The 22,904-nt window shown below is 43.2% G+C and overlaps 2 protein-coding genes across 2 annotated transcripts in view; one reads left to right on the top strand and one right to left on the bottom strand.

Moving 5' to 3' along the window:
• The window catches only part of LOC119654623 (actin-histidine N-methyltransferase), a 358,831-nt gene that overhangs the window by 155,815 nt on the left and 180,112 nt on the right, over positions 1 to 22,904 (bottom strand). The gene's annotated exons all lie outside the window — the stretch shown is intronic.
• Positions 2,816 to 22,904, top strand: part of LOC119654622 — a 183,460-nt gene continuing 163,371 nt past the window's right edge. The window contains exon 1 of the mRNA XM_038060094.1: positions 2,816 to 3,630. Within this exon, the coding sequence (XP_037916022.1) occupies positions 3,496 to 3,630 (135 nt within the window). The 5' untranslated portion in view covers positions 2,816 to 3,495. The remainder of the gene's footprint in view (positions 3,631 to 22,904) is intronic.

The following is a 22,904-nucleotide window of genomic DNA, read 5'->3' as shown; positions in this document are numbered from 1 at the left end:
ACGAATGAGTACCTGAGTCAAATGAGTGTAATAATCTTGGGCGATTGCACCGTCGCGGTCTTGAATGAAGTGCTCTAACACACTTCAAGGCCCTGATATAATTGGATTGTGGTGCAAATGATTATTACAGGTCGCCAAAAAGGAGATTACACAACGCGATAAATAAAAGCCAAGTTTGCGGCTGGTAGAACCTGGTCAACGAGGTGTACGGGTCGATATCAACGGCGCAGAAAGCGTCGACGATTCCACCTTCTCCCAATGAGAGAACTCAAAGAAGCGGTTCTTACTATGAAAAACAAGCAGACCAGAGCCAAGTCCTGATAGCATCCCGGTGAAAGTTTACAGACCAGACTTGCTGCTTGCTCCTTGTCGTTGCAAAGTGACCAGACTTGTGCTGACCAGCAAGGATAAAGGAGACCCGGAGCTCCCGTCTGCATACCAGCTGCTGTGTATGCTTAACACCGTCGGGAAAGTGCTCGAGAAGCTCATCAGGAGTAAACTCACTGAAGCGATCCGCACTGCTGGGGAATTATCCCGAAGGCAGGTTTAGAAGAGGGAGATTCACAATGGATGCTATTATGGGGGCCGTAGATGATTTTCATCGAGTCGAGGCTTACAGCCGCTGATCTTGACCGATAGTGCTCCTCATAACGCTTGATGTCAGAAATGCCTTCAGTTCTGTAAGATGGACAGATATATTAGGCGCATTAGAAAACTCATTTCACGTGTCAAGCCACCTCTTGCAGATATTGAGGGATTGTCTGAAAGACCGCTCCCTGCTCTATGAGACGCTAGAGGACCAGAAGAAGATGACAATCACGTCGGGATTTGTACAAGGATCTATCCTAGGGCCGGATTTCCAGGACCCTTCCTACGATAGTTCGCTGAGACTCGACATGCTTGAAGAGTCGCGCTTGGTTGGTTATGCAGACGACGTTGCGGCACGTGTGGCCGGACGCACTGATGAACAGGCGCAAAACAGACTTGGCATATTGATGCGATCTACTAGAAGACGTCTCCTTATGGGAACAACACAGTCGGTTCTGCTCTATGGCACGGAGGTATGGACTGATGCCCTTGACAAGGAGGTGCATTGTAAGCACTTTGGTCAAGTATAGAGATGGGGAGTTTCGCGAGTGGCGTCTGCTTATCGCAATGTCTCAGAACCGGCGGTGATGGTGATCGCGGGAATGACCTCCGTTGCCCTCCTTGCCAAGGAGCGTAAAGCTATCTACCGCCGTAAGGGCGAAAACTTAAGAGGAATGGTTGCCCGTGTAGAACGTCAACGAACTCTTATTGAGTGGCAACTCCCTTGGCAAAATGGACTGCGCGACTCATCGATAATTTAGACCCGTGGCTGAACCGAACGCATGGTGATATTGATTAATTTCTTACCCAACTTCTAAGCGGGGATGGAGGTTTTTAGTGTCTACTGCACAGGATTGGGAAGGCCCGATTTCCTGATTGTGTCTTCTACAATAGAGTGGCGGACGACGCTGAACATACCTTTTCTGCTGCGAAAAGTAGGACGGCTTTCGTCAGCAGCAAGAGAGAGAGTCCAGACAAGATTGTCAGAGAGATGCCGAGGAGCGCTGGCAGCTGGAGTCGTGTTGCATATTATATTCGGGGTCCTTTTTTGCGGAGAAGATTGGCGGAGGGACGGCATGTCAAGAGGTTCCCTAGACTAATAACTTCTTTCCTCTTCTTTCCTCCCGTTGGTGAAAGGGAGGGCTAGCCGGAAGTGATGTATCAAACGGTTCCAGGCTAGTTCTCTGATGATAGGGAGGTGGTTAATTGGTAGCCCGACAGCGTACTGTTGCGGGAGTCCAACACTCTGTGCGTAAATGCATTCACCTATCCTACTCCCAAAAGAAAACCGAAATAATTCTATCTTAAATTTAGTCCTTTTACCTTTCGTGATAGTTCGGCAACACGTTCTCGTATGCAGAATTCCGAAAAAAATCGAACTCCTGATATGATTGTTACTGGAAACTTTTATCATATATCATCCCCTAAATACGAGAGCTTTCCCAATAGCTGAGTAAAGTATCTAAAATCTCTCATAACTTGTAGTACTGTAAGTATTACCCTGCACGAATGCGATTCTTTTCGAAGTGCATCAAGGAACCAACCCCCAAATTTAAAGCTACCCCAAACTGAATACCTCACTCGAAGAAGATCCGATGCAGGTGATTCTCTGTTGTGATTGAATTTGGGAATCAAATAAGCAATACTTGGCTAGACTTCAAAGGGAAACCCCCTGCGAGTATCTTCTGGTTAGGGATTTCTTGCATGTCCTTTTTTTAATGGCACGCTAGACGGAAGGATGTCCAATTTCGAGCTTCACTTCGCCTGGCTCGAGTGTTTTCTGTATTTTCCTCCAAGAACTGTTGTTTGTTTTCTTGTCTAAGGATCAAGACCGGAGGATTTCGCCTATTCGCCCACATATGGGGGGAGCCTTCGGACATAGAATTTCCATTGTGCATGCAGGTTGCCTCCGAGGGAACAGAGCTCAGGTTGATGCCATATTAGCTTGTACGCTCGCTATGCGAAAGCTTAATGTGGCCGAGGGCAGTGTGCCTGGGTGGCGGAGCCCCAGGCTCACATGTGTGCTTGCAATTCACGCGACTGTGGGGGCCACGTGGAGTTGCGCTTGCTACTACCTCCCTTCGTCTGCCTGGAAGCATAGTACGTGGATCATCCAGCTTCGAGTTGGGAGGGTGAGGCTGCAATTTTCACTTCTGGTGGAATAGACGAGTCTTCTGCTACGGAGGCTGCCTGGTGCCTGATGTCGACACGTTTGGCAGCCGGACGGCCGGCAGTCGACAGCCAACGTTCATTCCGTGAAGCCAGTAGTCACTTGGAAGCGTTTGTAACGGTTGGAAGTGTAGCTTGTTCGCGTCTTTAGATACATCTAACGCGAGTTCGTGTTGCTTGCGGGCGGATTGGAAAGTTGGCGCCAAAAATTTTCATTCATCTCCGAATGATAGTGTGTTACGCAAACGACTTAATAAATAGTAACAGAAAGGCTATGACCAAGGCTGAGGCGATTTATTGATAGACGTGATTTTGGATTTGCGTTTTTCTTTCGGATACAATCAATTCCGAGATAATTTGTGGCTAATACGGCACATAATCGGCGATGATTATGCCCTGGAGAGATGTAGTGAAAGTGTGAAATTTTCAAGATAGAGCTAAGATAATGAAGCTATGAGTGATTGAGCTTGACCACGGTTTATCTGCACGAAACTCTGAGTGGACGACGTTGTGCGGACACGCGACACTGACCATGCAATTATCGACTTATTTGCATATCTCATTGTTTTAAGTGGAGCAAAAGATATATCTTTTTTTTTTATCTATAACATATCCGGATCGGGTATCTTCAATATCGACACGGTTTGATTTGTATCTTTCGTTCGTTTGTGTCCAGTGGATAGTAACGGTGAACAGCAACGACTGTAATTGTTGATAGGAATCAATTAAAAGCTAATAATGGGGCTCAGAGTAAAAGTTGTACTCGGTTTAGTTGTATTCATTGTGATATTCGGTTTAAGATTTCTATGCGTGAATTGCCAACAAGTTGTAGCGGATGTTGTCGTTGTTGAGGACCACATGCAGCAGCCACAGGTGGGTTTTCGTTTCGCGGTCAATCTTTTTTTCTGTTTTCAGTTTGTAGGAGTTTTATGGCTCCATCCTCGTAAAAGTTTTATACCGACATCTTTTGTTGGATCGCGAAAGTCAAAGTTGAACAATAGGATGTTTTGATATAGTTATAACATCTCCTATCTTTTCAAAAGACTATGAAAAATATAAAGATAGTCTTGCAAAAAAAAAGATACTTTTTTTTAATTGAAAATTTTTTAATTAAATTTGGAACGCCATAAAGCGATTCAATGTTCCTGGAAGCTACTACAGTGAACCCCAAATAAAGGGAATTTTATATCCCTTTCATTGAGAACTTTCCTGATTCTATAAGAATGCAATGAAAATGGCAAAAACTTGGAAACTGTTCCTAATATGACACAAAGGATCATGAATAGAAGCATATATAAATGTCAGGCGCCTATTTAGTGATATCTAGAAGTGTAACGAACAGAAACTGCCAAATTGATTTAATGGAACATAATGGATCCAAAGAAAAATTGGTACCATACAAAACTTTTATCCCCAAAGATTAGGACGCTTAATCCTTCGACCTGTTGAACATTAGGAAATAGCATACACCATCATAATGACACGACATTTCCAGAGAAAAAGTTGGTATCACTATGATTACAACCCCACCAAGTATATCAACTAATATCTTTGGGAATATACACCTCTATCCCGCTGTCCACCCCCCAAATCTCGTAACCTAAGTGTTTTGTTTGATAGAAAAAAAAGGACGAAAGTGAGCTAAAGTCTTCAAAACTTTTAGTTCATTCCTTTTGTTAGAAAAAAAAATCCCTTTCAGACTCAATGAATCGATTTCAATGCTTTTAGGTCAACTTTTTTCCCCCCTCCCCGAGTTTAGATATATGAGAGGTATCGGTTTTATAGCGTTTAAATGATGATGGTGCAACAGATATTGCAAAGGATACAAGAGGCAATATCCCACTAAAAAATGCGTGCATAAGGACTGGAACGTGTATTAAAAAAAAGGAAAGAATGCTTTGATGATTTCCTTTTTGTAGCTTTGAGGCGAATTTGAAAGAACAAAGGATATAGAGGTCTTTGGAAAATTGCAGGAAAAAATACAGATGTGTAGTGGTGGGTGACGAGGTTCTGGTTCTGGAACATGTTCTGCAGTTGATGGAATAATTGTTTTATTCGTAGATAATTGGAGAAAAAAAAAATGTTAATAATTCGAAGATGTTCATGTTTTTGTGAGTGAATCCTTTTATGTGAGTGAATCCTTATAAGTGAACACAGTGTGCTGATAGTATAACGATAATGGGCGGTTTTATGGTTTGTGCAAGAACGGAAAAAAAAATCTGTCAAAACCAAGGGTTCATCTATGTTTTGACAGGATTTTCTGTTAAAGGAAAGTCGCACCGCGTCCTTAAAGAACTATTGTGCCCTGACAGGATTTTATTTCGCTACTTGATTCAGGAAATAAACGTTTAGTGGCATCTCTCGAGAACCATTGAAGTTTGCTGTTAGTTTTTTCTGCGACTACTAGGTGTCTCCGCATTAAATTTGAGGTTACAGAGCGGTTATCCTAGAGAGCTTAACGACTTCGACAATTCTGCTATGCATGCCAAAAAAAGTACAAGAAGTTGAAGGGAAACTACCAGGAATATCGATGAAATCGTTCGGATAAGACTAGGGGATATAAACAGATGCAAGGTTTCTCTTTTTAGCGCAAAATACTATCGATACTTCAGGGACTCCTATTGCTACCATACCGCTAGGTCTTTAAGAAGTGATTCAATTTACGTGCATGAGCATAACATTGTTCTTCAATGATCTTTTTGAGCGTCAGCCTCACGGTCTCGTTGCTCCAGGCTCGAATCCCGGTTCGCCAAGGATGTTTGTGTTTGTATTTTCTTGTACAACATTAACTGCAACGGTAATGAAACTGATCCCGGTCTTATTCAAAGTGAAATATATATATGTGTGAATGCATTCTATTTGACAAAGGACTGAATACGTCTCTGAGATGATGCGATGATCGAGGCGGTCGAATGTCATCCTTTCGATCTCCGCCCCGGGTTCGAATCTTAGATGCGTCATGGATGTTTGTTTTTGTGCTCTTCTTTCTATTTAGAGCTAAGTGAGATCCACAATTGAAATAATAATGGATGCCTCAATTCAAACTTTCGAAAACTTTTTGATTTCGAACCGAAATTTGACGAACAATAACTGGTGTGCGATTTAATGGATTATTGTGCAACAGAAGCTAGTCATCAGATGCTTCAAAAACTCAAAATAATATGTGGCAATAATTTTTTGACCAGTTGGAACAAATTTCTTGTAGATCTCCTTTAATAATCGTTGGTACAACAATCCATATTGGATCAGGGCCTTGAAGTGTGTTAGAGCACTGCATTCAAGACCATAGATCTCCTTTGCTTTCGAAAATGTAATAAACATTGTATTTCTGAGAATGAGTTGGTCCTAAGTTTCCATCTACTTGAAAGGAGACCGCATTAATTTTGACGAGTAATTAACTCTGAGATTTGAGTGCCCGGAGTCAGAGACAGAGAGGAACGATGCAGCTTCTGAAGGGTTGTCTCTTCTCTTGTGACGAAAGCGTCCACCTTATTTTAAGGTTTTGTGTAAATCATAATCTTATCAAAATCAGTTCACTGTCTGTCTGTCTGTCTATCACACCCACTTTTCTTCAAAACGGCTGAAATGATCCGAATAAAATTTGGTGGACATATGGGAACTATGAAATTCCACGCATACAGTGAGTGACATAAATTTACATGGAGTTTAAAGGGGCGGTTTTCCATACATGCAAAGGAAGACGCTAATTTTTCTTCTTCAAATATAGTTTTCAAATATGAAAGGTATCAATTAGTACTTTCCGAATCTGGTATTAGTTTTGACGTGAATTGTAAAGTGCGCGAATACGGAGTCAAAATGTGCATACTTAAAGTGAGACAGGAATCATTTTCGAAAACTACCCAATCCAAAAATCCGCAAAAATATAAAATCTAGACCCCAGATATGTCCCATTCCGATATCTGATCCTTGTGTGAAACAAAACCTTCTTAAAATCGGTCTAATGTCTATCTGCCCGTTTTTCTGTCTGGCACACCCGATTTACTCAGAAACGGCTGAACGGGTTGATGAGAACAAGTGGTCTGTGTGTCCCTTGACATTCAGCGAGTGGCTCCATTTTGTGTTGAATTTGAAGGGGGCTCCTCATACATGCAAAAAAGGGGTGTAATTTATTTTTCACAAGATATGGCCATGTGGGGTATCAAGGGCTGGATTAGTACTTTCCGAAACTGATCTTATTTCTGATATTAGGTGAAACACAGGGGAGTGAGGGCTCAAAATGTGTGCTCCAAAAAGTGAAACAGGTCTCGTTCCTATCCAACCGAAAATTCGAAATCTAGGCTTCAAAATACATCCCGTCCCGATGCCTGCACAAATGACATTCATAATAGTATATTGTCATATTTTGGAAATTTAGCCGAAAACCCGTCTTAAGCTCATCCTAGAATTGCAAAATTTCGCATCAGTTTAGGCGGTATAGAACATAATTCTGGAAAGTTTGATCGCAATCCAAATATTATTAATAAAGTTATTGAAAGTCAAAGTATTACATTTCACGTAAATTTCTGCACTTTATGCGTTAGCATCGTATCCATATACTAAACTTATATGAACGACGGGGTCCATGAAGACACCTTCGAGTTTCTTTTTCAGCTTTTTTTGTTTACTAAGAATCAGTATCAATTACTGAAGACAGGCACGTATGTATATATGCTAATGAAATTTGCGGGTGTGTACGTATATATGGATTCGTGCATAGAGTAACGTGGAAATGCGTGAAGATACTTTAGATCAATTTTGAGCACAATATTTTCTTCTTTTTCTTCAGCCTTTGTCCCGTTCACAAGCGAGATCGGCTCGTCGTGATCGGCTTCGCCATTTGGCTCTATCGAATGCCTGATCTGGGTGCAATCTCGAGGCTTTCAAATCCCCATCCAGCGCATCAAGCCACCGTTGCTTAGGTCTGCCTTTTGATCGTTTACCATCGACTTCGATGTTCAGACCAATCTTTGCAAGTGAATTCTCGTTGGCACGAATTGCGTGACCATACCATCGAAGACGCCTCTCTCGCAACTTCTCCACGATCGGTGCAACCCCATAACGATCGCGGATATCCTCATTTCGGATGTGATCTAAACGTGTGACGCCACTAGTCCAACGTAGCATCTTCGTCTCCATTACCGCAAGACGCCGTTCATTGTCTTTTATGGTCGGCCAACACTCAGAACCATAGAGAGCGACTGGACGGACGACATTGCGGTAAATTTTAGATTTGAGACGTTCGTTGATACGTCGATCAGAAAGAACTCCAGTTGTGGAACGCCATCATCATCCGGATTGCGTTAATGCGTGAAGCAATTTCATAACGCAGTTCTCCATTGGCTGATAGCGTTGACCCGAGGTATTTAAATCGCTCAGTTCTGGGCAGATCACTGCCGCTGACAGTGATTGTGCCTGTTTCATGGGGATTGGTCGTCAAAAATTCAGTTTTGTTTAAATTCAATCTGAAACCGTGTTGCATGAGGCGGTCATTCCATTTTTGAACAAGTTGCTCGAGATCATTTTTGCTATCAGATGCTAGAAAAACATCATCTGCATAAACCAGTGTGTAGGGCGCTGGACGTTGGATATCCCGTGTGACGGTGTCCATAACAAGGACAAAGAGGAGTGGTGAGAGGGCACTTCCTTGATGAACTCCAACAGAGACACGAAGCGGTTTTGATACACCCGCCATACTTCGAACTTTACTTTTCGGATCGTGGTAGAGCAATTGAACCCAGCGCACGAGTTCTTCTGGCACGAAGTGTTGTCGTAAAGCATACCAGATGAGTTCGTGTGGTACACGGTCAAACGCTTTCTCTAGATCCAGAAAGGCAATGTAAAGAGGGCGATGCTTCTCACGGTGTTTCTCCATGAGTAACCGCGCAGCGTGCATTGCGTCAGTAGTTCCGCAGTTCTTGACAAATCCGGCTTGATTCACGGTTATTTCAACGATTTCGCGAATACGGTTGTCAAGAATGCGTTCAAAAATCTTCATGGTATGGGAAAGTAACCGGATCGGACGGTAATTTGAACATTCTGCTGGGCTACCTTTCTTTTTCCATATTGGAACAGTGGTACTTTCTTGCCAGTCAGATGGTGTTCTTCCTTCTTTAATATACTATATATTATTATTATTATTCTGTTAAGTGAAAGTCGCACCACGTCCTTAAAGAACTATTGTTCTTGTTTGTTATAGCGTACCTATTAATCACAGTAACTCAAGCAAACCTATAACGGTCAGGAACTCTAGCATATTCCTTACTTCCAGATCTTTCAACTTTGCATTTGGTATTAAGTGTTCCTCCAGATGCCTCGACCTACTTTACACAAGTGCCGGACACTGTCCCAGGACGTGAATAGAGGTTCCATCACTTTCGGTACAAAACCTGCAGCAGTGTCTGCCGATATCCCTAGCTTCCCTAAGTGATAGTTTAGCCGACAGTGAGAATTGCCACTATGATTCAGAGGTTCTTTTTGGTGAAGTTTAAGCGCACAAAGGCGCATAGGTTCGTATCCCCCACTAAGTACCCTGGATTGCTCCATCCCTTGTGGGCTCGCCCAGTATAGTTCCCTCAACCGTCCTCTTCATTTCTTAGTGTCATAGCCATGAAACCGTTTCCGATTCCACAGAGTATCCAGACCTTGTTGGGCAAGCCGAGCGTATTCAGTCTCTCAAGGCATTCCCATACCAGTTTAGAGTTTGCCTGGTTGGGCCTAAGTGCCTTGATCGCTGCTTGGTTATCGGTGAGAATATCAATGTTCTGCCCCTGTAGTTCTTTTGAAGATTAAAGGAGGCACATCTGTCTATGGCGTATATTCCCACTTGGAATATGCTAGTGTACACCCATTAGCTCCTTGGACCAATGACCGCGGCACCCGCTCCCTCTTCTGTGAGAGATCCGTCAGTGTACCAAGTGATTAATTACTGGTTTAAGCCGTATGTCCCAGCCACGCTCTCCCAGTTTGCCTTCTGACTCCAACGTGTTTCAAGCTTCTTATCAAAGTGAAAGCTCGTTGTCATGTTATCCCTTGGTATCAGTAATTCGGGATACAGCCAAGAAAAAATATCAATTTTCCTTCGTCTTAGGCAGCTCCCCGCTTCACTGATATTCTCGCCCATCCTGAATATTGCCCTTCTTGCCTACATCTGTATGTACAGATGGGGAGGGTTTAATCCCAGAAGGACCTCCAAGGATGCCGTTGGGCATGTCCTCATTGCCCCACTGATACACATGCACACCTACTAACCACTTTGGTCACGCTGCTTCCAAGGCAAGGCAGCATCAGATGATTTGCTTCTGTCCTGGATGAAACCGTAGTTCTAGAAATTTTTTGACTTTGAGTGTCAGCCCAAAAAAAGAAGTCTATGGACCGGAAAAGTGAGAGGCATTTTCTCTCCAATTGGTACGGCTCGCCATTGAGGGGGTGACAGTTGCAGGGGTCTGAGAAAATAGATGGCGTTAGTAGCTACTGAAGTATGGCTAGTGTGTGGGAACTTATTTGTCGCACTATACGTGTATATATACCTGTTTCGACTATTTTGGTGTTCTTTAAACAGATCCGTCCCTCACGTGTCATTCAATAAAACTTCCAGTGCTTTTACACCAATACATGGGCCCGTAGCGGAACCTGGAAAGTTAGATAAACGTTGGGATATCGCGCGAATCCATCGGAAGATAACACGCGAGCTAAAGCTATAAATAAAAAACAAAAAAAAAACTCCAGACTCGATGGCCCCGACGCAACTGTCATCCAGAAATAAATATCAGCAAAATTGCGGCGGCAATTTTACTACTTCAAAAAAACCTCAAGGAGATCTTCCTGTGGCTAAAGGCCTGAACGAGTTCGCCTAGATAGAATTTCGCACTACTCAAGAGCTGAAGTTTACAAGAAAATGTGAACGGAGCATTTTGTAAGAGCTTGGTCAAATAAAATCACCTGTGGTATCGATCCAGGTTTTACGTCTAGAGCCCGGATTCCATGCAGTTTCGCTAGTCGCCTACTTCGAAAAGGATATCAGTGTCTACAGATGCTTATTACTCACTAGCTACGGAATGAGATCTGCATAATATCGATCATTGCCAACAATATCTTTTTCAATTTCTCAAGCACCATTATTTTGAGGAACACTTACCGTAGCGATGGTTCAACGCCTTCTACATCTCGTGATAGTCACTAAAGTAGAGACCTAAGACATGGTTTCTGCATTTTACGACGATGATAGTCGTGCTTTTATACTTTAGGACGATGATAGTCGGGCTATCATACTGTAATCATCAGATTAGATATGCTGTACTGTTGCTAATCGCCTCGCGCACTCCGACGTTTTTGTCAATACCGTTTTCCGACTCGATCTATTTCCTAAAGCTTATTCTGTCAACATTGTGATGCCTAAGAAGGCCAGCTTCCCTCTGATTTCAGTATCCAGTCAATCGAAAGAAGTGCATTTCAACAGCTAGAAAATATATAAAGATAATTTCCGCGGTTGACGGCGCGATGGTTGAAGCAGTAGAGCGTCAGCCTCTCAATCTCGTTGCTGTGGGTTTGAATCCCAGTCGTCATGGGTGTCTATGCTCGTCTTTTGTTTGCTTCGCTGTTGAGAGCTTATGACTTGCACAGCGTTAAGTGTGATGATAGTGAATCTGAAGCACAGTCTAACCGTGTCAATGCCTTACACCGCACTAAGAAGTGAGCAGGAAACACTATTTCCGCGGTTACGAAGATTGCTTTATCCGATTTCGTTTTAAGTTTACTGCGCATTCTCAACTGAATTAGAAGGTATCCCTTGCTCTCTCTTCTGAGATTCACAACAATTGTCAATACCCAGACAAGAGCCGCAGAAAGTAGGGCGGGTCGAATCACACTGGCTACGAGCAGCTTACGATTGCATTTGGTCGCCCTCTTCCTCCTTGAATAACAGAAGCAATCTATTATATTGTATTGTATCCTGTCCGACATATTTGTTAAAGCATCTAAGAAAGAGGTAGGCCGATATGAAGAAGGTACACTGGGTACTATTTTGGGGTTTCAGACATAGAATCAAATTCAGCTTTCAACTTTGTAGAGGAAACAGTCCTTTCACCATGCACGAATCAAAAGTGCTAGTGAATTAATTGGGACTGACCAGATTAGCTACTTCGAAAGCTCTGTTGGAATTCAATCTAATCCTAGACCATTTCTGTTGCCATCTTCTCCAGAGTTGTCTTGCAATACTTCATCATACTCTCGGAAGGACTTCCTACTGGGCTAGAACCTTCGTTTGATCTTTATCTTTCTGCAGACAGAGAATTGTTACTACTTGAACAAGAGTCATGCACCCTTTTACTACGCACCCTGCCTATAATTACTTTATCAGTAATGTATCACGCACTCATTTTCGCCTCGACCCAGTTTCCGCTTGTCTGAAAATTCCTGCTATGCCCAATAGGGCTGTTTTCGAAAAGCGTGCTCAAGCTGGTCACAATGGCTATAATTGATTTCCATAAGTCTCATCTACCTACTTCGTTCAGCACCCTATAAGGTATCGGACATTTGCCGCTTCCTGAAATATTTGGGTCATCCAGATCTGCTTGTCTTTGCACTGTATACAGTGTAGCTCTTCAGTGAAACTTTAGTATGGGCCCCTTTGTTCGGCGTATTCTGCTTCTCCACATGCTGGTGTATGCTGCTGGAAAAGGATGAAGGTATTTGTTCCCTGAGCTGTATATGATCCAACCCAAATTTGCTTTGTTGTAATAAGTGCTGATTCTGCCGCCAGATTAATCACAACAGTATGAGTTTCTCCGTGGGTCTTTCTCATTACAATTATACCACTTTGATCTAGATCACTGAGGCCGAATTGCCAGAATACAACAAGGATATTTTCCAACGTGGTGACTTTTAGGTCCTTGCTTTCCACGAGTATTTCACGTTTTTCGAACTCTTACCTCAGGCTGGCCGACTTTACCACGAATGCTTTCCGCCGTCTTTCTCCGGACTTATTTAATCCAAGCCTCAAGTTACCTTTCTACATTCGATTAATATGGCCCAGAATATAACTTGAACTCTGTAAGCTCTGTGTCAGCCTTAATCATTTAGAGCATTTCCCATTTTTTTAGTGGTCGTCATCACCCCTGGATCATGACTATATGCCATCGTCATTAATTTTTGAACATGTCTTTGAGCTCCATCCGCGACTTTCCGAGATAACTACACTCCTCCTCTACTGTTCTGCGCTACGTGGTTCTAGGGCAGCCCACTAATCGGCTATCGTGGAATAGCGGATTTCATTGCATGGTAGAACTAGCAATGGCGTTGTACCCTTTCTACCCTTTCTTGGTGTGTCTCTTCTTCCCAGCTTATGGAAGTGAGAAACCCCTCCTAAATTCTGGGTGATCGATTGTTATTGTCATTTTCCAGGAGCCCACTGTTCACTAAGTTGACGTCTGCTACCCAACTTTTCCAAGGATATTTTATGGATATTGGAATATTTGATAATTTAAAAATTGATTTAGTCTTCAAACTCGTGTAACTTTCCTGGTATCCTCTTCAACGAGCCCTGGATTCAACCGGGGCAGACAACAAAGAAAAGTATCTTTTTTTGTTATTAAAAGATTTGAATGTCCTTGTCCTTTTTAATCTGCAAAAACCGTGGTATGCTTCTGCCCGAACATTTTCGTATACCTGTCCTTTATCAATTGTCTCAGTAGGATCGATTTATTCAAACACGTGTAAGCCTATTCCATACATTTTTGGGACATTATACTCAAATACATTGTTGCTACCTTGGGCATCCAGTTTCTGACAAAAAAAATTGGTAAACTCTAACAACGGACATCAACTGACAATGAGTTAAATTGTGAGGAAAAATTTCCACTGATACCAGCTAGGTAGGTGTATAAATATCCAATGGACAAGTTGAAAGAAAGGAATGCGAAAATCTCCCTTAGAAATGTTGGAATCATGGGAGCTTTGGGGGGTGAATATTATTGTTTACGGTACATTTCCAGAAATATTTCTCTATCAACATCGCAACCCCATGCTCGGTTGTCATGGATAAATAAAATTATTTGAGAAAAATATCCGGAAGTGTAGAAAAGTGAAGAAAATAGAAAATTAATTTTTCACCTTCCAGGTATTTGAAAATTCAACAGAAAAGCGTTTTCGAGAGGGGAAAATTTTACTTTTTGTGAAGTTCATTGAGTTTATTTTAAATGGAAGTTGTGGTATGAAATGGACGAGGAGGATGAGGATCCAGGATGCAACCTGTTGAGATGAGGAATAGAGAGATGAAAACTAGGACTGACTAGCTAAGGGTTACTATGGTAGCAAATGGATATTGAAAACGATTTTCGAATTAAGTAAGAGGTTTCAACTGGAAGCAAGATTTTCAATCTAAGGGATATTAAAATGAAAGAAGCAGAGGCAGAGTTGTAAACCTCAGCAGGGAGAAGCTTGTTTCCTTCGGAAGAACTTAACTTTTTTTGATACCTGCACTTGCTTTAACCTGAATTTAATAAGTTTAAACAATTTGTTTTTCTTGACTGTAGGAAGTCATGAATTCACAATTAGTGGATGACCGACGATGATAGTCGTTGAGAGGATATATTTCAAGTTTTTGTTGCATGAGTGAGGAGATTTTGCTTTTTCATTTGAGGCAACAGACTGCCGTGACTTTTCGACAATTTGAACGTCATATGCGAAAATATGTATTGTCGGGTTGGATTGCTTAGGTAAAATGCATTTAATGGTGCACTAGTATGGAAATGTACATAGCATTGCAGTGCTAAAATATGAAAGAGATCAATGATCATTTCTGGTTTCGATGTACACAATTGTTTGATTATTATATCATATTCAGGATTGCCGAAGATTTTACGATTGAATGGTTTTGTGTAGAAATTTTGAAAAAAAAGCTAATATCGTCATCTAATATTGACCATTTTCACCAGTGAAAAATTAAAGGACGTTAATTTTTAATGGTACGGAGTTAAAGAAGGACACAAATAATTGGAAAAAAGATTATGACAAGTGTGTGTGTGAAAGGAAGAAAGAGAGATGCTCCGAACCATCAAGCGAGATTTTTTCTCAGTCCGACACAAAGTAATAGAGAAACAAAAATGATTCACAAGTCCTGGGTTTTCGAGGGGTTTGAGAAAAAACGATTGGTTTTTTGACATTCCGACAATCCATCTCCTTCAACTCGTATTCAACTATACTGACTCTTTCAAAAACTCTTGCTTTACAAAATTTCTGGCCGCAGTGATTTGATTGATGAGTCACGTATACACGATAACCCTGACCTGAAAGTCACAAGCTCGGGATCTCAACCCTTCTACTGTATCTTGCATGCCGACAGGACACACCTCTGCACCTCCACGTCCAGAGTAGCAAACTTATCCCGAGGACAGACCTCCAGACTTGTATCAAGCAAAGTGTTCAACCATAATAAAAGGGCGTAAATTTGATTAGTTCAGTTGGATGGGCGCAGTACCCAAAACTCAACAGTTTTATAAGACCCATTGAACTGGCTTTGAAATCAATGGTCTCCAACCTGCCGCGTTCGCAGGACTTCTGTGAATTTGAGGATGCCTTCCAGAGGCAGAAATTTCATAGATTTTTCGTTCAAGAAAACCTTTTCCAGGAATGTTTGTTTGATGCCTAAGGAAGCCGAGATCATTATCTTAATAAAAAAAAGTTGACTGACGGTTTCGTCCAGGGCAGAAGGAACTCATCAGACGCTGTCTCACCTCTGCCCTGGGAGCAGCGTGACCGAAAGTGGCGACAGCTGGTGATCGCTCCATTTATACGTAACTGCAAACACCAAATGCTTGCGAATTATATTGAAGTGAAATTAGTCGTGTGTTCAGACCTAAACTAGGCCAAAGTGAATTTTTCTGAGGATGATGCAGGGCAGAGGTGAGGCAAGGTCTGATGAGTTGCCTCTGCCCTGGACGAAGTCAGTCAGTCATCTTTTTTAGAAACTTGGGTCTTTAACTCCAAGAGAGGGGTCTGTGGACCATAAGAGAAGAAGTAAGTTGCTTTCCAAGTGGTCCCAAGCGGATGCGAACTCAGGACACCCTGCATCCTCAACAAAAAAAAACATTATCTTAATATTTTGCTCAAGAGTAATCAGGCTTTGCAAAAAGCCGACGTGATACAGTAAAAAGATATGGTCACCGTCGTGAAACGAGGACCTATCCTCAGGAAGGTCACCAGGGAAGTCTGCAAAATCTGCTACCTGCCACACAAGAACTGCTTATTTGCAATTCTGTGAGGCTCACTAAAATTTAGACGCAGGAACATAAGAACCCATCTTTTCTAGAAAATCCGAGAGCTCCTTGACGAAATCTTCTGAGCTAGTCCTAACCCACTTGCCTGGTAAGCGCAGACTGTGTTCCGCAGGCAACTGTTGTGGCGGCACATCGGGGGAGCGAAAGACAGATGCATCGCCGTGGTCCCCTTACAATTTTCGACCCTCTGAGTTGGTTGGCTGCCGCGAACGTGGATGTGAGTCTTGGATGGCGTTAAACGTTTTCGGAGCGATTCGTTTTGGCGGACATTCGAACCCCCATTTTAGGAGTAAACACCTTTGGGGTGATTGGTGGATCAGCAGAGCAAATTTTTAATAGACTCCGAAACTTTTTTAAAGTAATCAGGATAAATTTACACCCGCGAAAACGACACTCTTCCCATTGTTTTCGAGAACGTTGCCGATCATCGCATTCGCGCACTTCTCAGGAAATATCAAAATATCACTACTGAAAGCAGTTTCTCCCAGCCGGTTAAGCACGATGTGCAGCACCACATCAACACTACCGGCTCCCCGATCTTCTCAAAGTTGCATCTTCTATCATTTCAGAAGCTAGCTGTTGTAAGGAAAGAGTTTGCTGATTTAATGAAACAGGGTATTTGCAGATTTTGCAATAGCCTTTGATCATCTCCTCTTTATTTGGGCCCTATGCCAAACGGCGAATAGAGGCCATGCGGAGATTACAGGCGTCTGAATGCTTATATTTCACTCCTCCATGATTTCGCAGACTCGCTGACAAACTGCTGTATTTTCACGGAATTGAATCTAGCCAAAGAGTACCATCAAATCCCTGTTACTCCCGAAGACATACCAAAAATGGGTATCTGCTCACTTTTCGGAATCTTCGAGGTCACCAGGATGACTTTGGCTTGCGCAACGCTGTGCAGATATTCCAGAGGTTTCATAGGGAGGAAACTGTCCTATGAAACTTAAACTTCTGTTTCGTATACATGGATGATGTTTTGGTCACCTCTTCCTTTGAATTTGAGCATTTGGAGTGCATTTTCCAATGTTGCATTGAGGCCGGGCTCGTTCTAACCATTGAAAAATTCAGATTCCTACCCCTGACGGAATCCAACCTGATCCAGACAAGGTTGAAGCGATTAAGAACTTTCCCCTGCCAACCACGGTGAAGGATCCGCGAAGGTTCTTAAGCATATTAAACTTCAATCGTCGTTTCTTGCCCAAGCCCGCCCATCATCAAGCGATCCTCAACGGTTACTAACTGGGACTAAAATCAAAGACTCCCGCAAGGTTGCATGGTATACTGAAGTCGTCCAGGCATTTGAAACGGTCAAGCAACAACTTGTTGATGCTACACTGTTAGTATTTCCTCAACCAGATGCACCAGACAAAGTGGTAGGCGCCGATCTTCACCAACAGCCGAATAAAACCTGAGAACCGTTGAACTTCTTTTCGAAACAACTCAACCCAGCTTAGCGTAACTACAGCGCCTACGATCGTGAGCTATTTGCCGCGTACCTTTCTATCAAATACTTCCGTTTCTCCCTTGAGGGCAGGTCGTTCATAGTGTTCACGGAGCGCTTACTTTCACGCTTAAATAAAAGTTCGACAAAGCGTCCTCTCGCCAATTCTGGCACCTGAGTTTCATCAGCCAGTTCACTTCTGACAACCAACACATGTTTGGAAAAGACAACGTCGTTGGAGACGCTTTGTCTTGAATCTCGGAGGTCACAGTGTCCGCTGCGGTTGATCCACCGAGGCGAAGAAAGACGACGCAGGGCTTCAGAGCCTGAAAGAAAACTCCAAATACAAGTTCAAGGAGTTTCCTACCTTCGGCTGAAACTCCTACTTACTCTGCAAGACCTCAGACAAAGGACCTAGGACATTCATTCCCTGATTTTTGCAGGGAAGTATTTCATGCACAACACGATCTTGCGCACTCGGGCGTCCGGACGCCAAATCGGTTAGTCACTGGAAAATACTTCTGGCCGTCCGGAAATAAGGACGTAAACTTTTGGCCAGACAGTGCATCGCGTGCCAGAAATGCAAAATCAACATGTACGTAAGAAAGGAAGGAGGCGTATTCCCTCGGTCGACCAAGCGCTTCCACGCCATCCTACTTTGGCATCATTGGCCTTTGGCGAGACTCGCATGGATACAAGTATTGCCTCACAATCAGCGACAGGTTTCCGCGGTGGCCTGAAGCCATACTTTGACTGACATTACCGCACAATTATGTGCCGAGGACCTCTGTCGAGAATGGTTCCGACATCTTGGTGTAACAGTCGTAATCATCACGAATCAGGAAATGTAATTTGAGTCTACACTTTTATCGGAGTTAGGCAAGCTCCTTGACTTCAAACATCACAGTTCTACTGCATATCATGCGCTGTTCAATGTCATGCCGGAACGTTGGATATTAAAGCCGCCTTAAGGGCCTGCGACGATCCTTCGTGGTCACAGTCCTTGCCTTTTGTCCTGTTCGGCTTCCGCACACCTCACAGAGAGAAGTTCACGGCCAACCCTGCGGAGACGGTATACGAAGAGAATCTGCGCCTCCCCGCCAACCCTATGCTGGACATCAGAGCAGGGTTAAGCGACTCAGGCATGTTGCGTCTGTTCGGAGACGCGGTTTCGAGGCTGCAGCTGGTTCCACCTTCCCAACACATGATACCGGGCGTAGACGCCCCCAAGAAGTTCGAGACATGCTCACAGGTCCTCATTCGGATGGATGCTCCTCGGAGGTCGATGCAACCACCATACGAGCGCCTTTTTAGAGACCTGAAGCGAAGGGAGCACTGTTTCAAGCTCGACGTTCGGGGCTTGGATCTCCTTGTCGAGACTAAAAGCCTTCGATGAGTCAGCCGACGCTTCAAAAAAGCGCCAGCGAAGCATTAGGTTCGCCTAGTAATCTCATTGGCGGGATCACGCTTCCGCTGAACCCACACGGTTTCAGCTGTGACGAGACATTGGAGAACGGCGCGGACTTGACTAACTAACGAACTAACTGGCTACCCGTCAATGTAAGCAGGAGCGATAAAAGGAGAATGAAATTTGAGTACAATTTTAAAAGGTTTTGATCTATCATAAGGGGTTATTGTACAGTATCAAATAGTGATTTTAAATAGATAAACAGTAAGGAAAGAAAAAGTTCATCGTCATCAACGGCGCAACAACCGGTATCCGATCTAGGCCTGCGTTAATAAGGAACTCCAGACATCCCGATTTTGCGCCGAGGTCCACCAATTCGATATCTCTAAAAGCTGTCTGGTGTCATGTCCTACGCCATCGCTCCATCTCAGGCAGGGTCTGCCTGGTGGTAGCAGTATTTGTCCATAGTCTTCACTTGGCGGGACCTCCAACTCGCCGATGTTCTGGTTGTTCAGTAGCGCATCAAAGTACTCAACCCGTCGCTCCGATGTGCCCATACTGTCGGAAATCAGATTTCCCTCTTTGTCTCGGCAGGACGAACACCGAGGTGTGTAAGGCTTCATCCTGCTCACTTGTTGGTAGAACTTTCGCACCTGGTGCGGTTGCTTCCTGTACTTTTCGAGTTCACAGACCTGTTGGTTCTCCCAGGCTTCCTTTTTCCGTCTGTGAAGTCACTTCTCCGCTCGCTGGAGTTCGTGATAAGTCTCCGCGCATGCCCGTGTCCTTTGAGAATGCAGCATTACTCGGTATGCAACATTCTTCCGTTCTGTTGCTAGCTTACATTCATCGTCAAACCAGCCGTTCCGACTCTTTTTGCGGCTGGGGTCAAGTATGTTTGTCGCTGTATTTATGATAACGTTCATCAGGTGATTGTGAAGATCACTTGTTAATGTTTCATATCCAGAGATCTCTGTTGACTGCGGTTATTGAGGCATCCATTTTCCTCTTATAGGTGTTACGGAGGGTTATGTTGTGGATGGCTTCAGTGTTAGCTCTCACCTGATTGTCAGAGGGAATTCTGGGTGGGGTTGTTATTCGAGCTCGGAGGACCATGCTAAAGAGATAGTGATCCGAGTCTATATTGGCCCCCCTATATCTTCTGACATTCATCAAGGCTGAGAGGTGGCGGCGTTCGATCAGCACGTGGTCAATTTGGTTGAAAGCGGTCCCATCTGGAGAGGCCCACGTATGTTTGTCGACCGCTTTCCGCGCAAACCAGGTACTTCCAACAACCATTTCGTGTGACCCTGCTAATTGAATAATCCGCAGTCCATTATCATTTGTTTTTTTCGTGTAAGTTATGGGAGCCAACGTATCGCCTGAATACGGGCTCCTTCCCTACTTGACTGTTAAAATCCCCAAGTATGATTTTGATATCATTTCTGGGACAGGGTTTGAGGATTCGTTCTACTGCCTCGTAGAAGGTATCTTTTCCGACGCTGCAGTCTCCTCTGTAAGGGCGTGAACATTAATGAGGCTTATATTTCTAGATTTGCCACGCAAGCGCAAAGTGCATAACCGTTCGCTTATGTTTTTAAAGCCGATAGCGGCAGGTTTCATTTTTTGGCTGACTAAGAAACCTACTCCGGGCACTTGGCTGTAACATATAGTGTAGTGACTCTTCTCCCTGTCGAACGCATCTACTGCAAGGTTGTTACATGAGCCTTATATTGGAACAGGGTATCGGCTAGCTGCTTGGCAACCCCTCTCTGTACAGGGAGCCCACGTTCCATGAGAAAATGCGCAAATCGTTATTCCTTTGTCGTTGCGTTATCCGTCCAGTCCGAGGCTCCTGTTGTGACTTCGTAACAAGGTTTTTTCCGTGTATGAATGTCAGCCCTACTGAACCCCCAACCTGGAGGATCAGTTGGTACAATTTGTCCCTTTTTAGACGCGGGAGACTCGCCTTCATCCTTCTTCGTCTGCAGCTTTTCGTTAAGCAAGCGCTTCCAGCGATCATCACGTGAAGATGAAGATGCAGTTTGGTAGTAGAGCTGTTGGTGTTGGTTCAGTAGGCGTTACCCAGGTTTTGTACTCCATCGTGGGTACCAATCCACGTTTTGCCCTGGGACCTATACTACCCTTTGACCAACAACTACTCAGTTCACTTAAGAGAAATACCCAAACTGTGAACAGTGGAATATACTTCCTCTACTTGGTACCCGCTGACTCCAGATGGTGAATTCTCATTCGTTCGGTTCAATCAAAGAGGATCTGGTCCTCCTACAGCTTTTGGCGAAGACCCGTGGAAAGGAGTACAAAGGAAACATGTCACCAGGCTTAGCATACCCTACTATTCGCAATTTCAAAATTACGTAGAGGTACTTTCTTTGGGACTACCCAGCTCTAGCTATAGCCAGGTTGCAGGCAATAAGCAAACAATTCTTTGGGTATCTCAAAAAGACCTCTACCGCGGTTTGGCTTTGAAGATCGCGGTCTTGTCCTTTTCATGACAGTTGCCGTTCTAGAAGTTCCACTATAAAGTGGGCCTTTATTTTCTCCCTGCCTTCTTCCTGGCAAGAAAAAATATTTATCGGTCGACCAGAATAAAGCAAGTCTTCCTTTATCCTTGCTCATATCAGCCTAGGGCCGCTCTTAACGAGTCTTATTTTTAAATCACACCTACTTGACAAAGTCGGCTTTTATTAACATCATTTTACCCTAATTAACTTTACGTGCTTTGCGTAAACCAAACTGACTAAACTGTAGAAAGATAAACGTTGCTGAGTGAATCAAAACAGAAGAACTCTAATGAACATGCAAACTCATATACCACGGAGGACTCTCTTGCCTGTTACAATCTAACCTCATAACTTACATTTCGCAATGGTGGGATTGAAGTTTTATGGAACAAGCGTCAAGGAACCATACATTAACATAACAAATTCAAACCACTTTATATTCCCTGGATTATGCACGCTTTCACGTTCTTAGGAATTCGCACAAACATACATCTTGAAACATGTTGATGAAACCTCCACCTGACAAGCGGATGAACTTCCGGAAGGACTTGAAAAGATATTTTAACCGCGAACACCAGGGAAATCAAGTATATGTTGCACTTAGTGAAAGACACTTTCAATATTTGTGGGTTAAAGTGGGAGTTTCTGTTGACTCTTTCAGTCCCAAATTTCAACCCTTGGAAGCATTCCAGTCTGACTAGTTCATAGTTAGCTGGAAACAAGAAAACTCTGGAGTGATTCCTCTCTATTATGGGAACTGCCTGTTCACGAGTTCAAAACAATTGGAAAAAGGCTTTTATTCATCTAAAAACTGAATCTATGCATGTCTGCACACATGTCTTTTGTTGGTCGACATAGTTTCGAGTCATGCATGCATTTTCAACCCCGTGCTAAGTACTTCGGAGCACTTTCCTTGCGTCAAGCTTGAAAGCCAAATAGCATACGCAAAAGGCAGAATGGGGACTGTGTTGAATGCATGAAAGCATAAGTTCTGCGAGGTTCAGATATGAATACATAATTCCCAGGAACTTCTTGATAAGCCCCATTGCAAGATGAGGGGTTTGTTCCGATCTTTATTGCGGAGTTAATACGAATTAAAAAGCTGTAAAAAGTTCATATCTTGAGCTAATTACGGCCGTTAATTTTGGTCTTCTTGGAAAGGTCGCATTTAAATAATTAATTTGCCGGAGGGAGAGAAAAAGTGGACGAAAAAGACAAACTTTTTAAATTAACATCGAAACTTCTCTGTCCTCCTGCCGAACTCCCTCATCTCATGGACAAACAAAACATTGAATACAATTTCCTGATTCTTGTTTGCAATTTATACAAAACGCTTGCCTGTTTTTTTTTGTTCCTTTCTTCGTCCTTCAATTCGATTAGTCGAGCATTCATCATGTCGGATTTTATTCTTGATATCCTGCCGTTTTTTGTTTTGAACTTCACGGCAACGAGCAAACAAGAAAAGCAATCTCGGCTACATACTTTCGGAGAAAAGCTTC

Source organism: Hermetia illucens, chromosome 4, assembly GCF_905115235.1.
Source record: "Hermetia illucens chromosome 4, iHerIll2.2.curated.20191125, whole genome shotgun sequence".
NCBI classification, from domain to species: domain Eukaryota; kingdom Metazoa; phylum Arthropoda; class Insecta; order Diptera; family Stratiomyidae; genus Hermetia; species Hermetia illucens.
The sequence above is the reverse complement of the archived record's forward strand: the minus strand, read 5'-3'. Positions and strand labels throughout refer to the sequence as shown.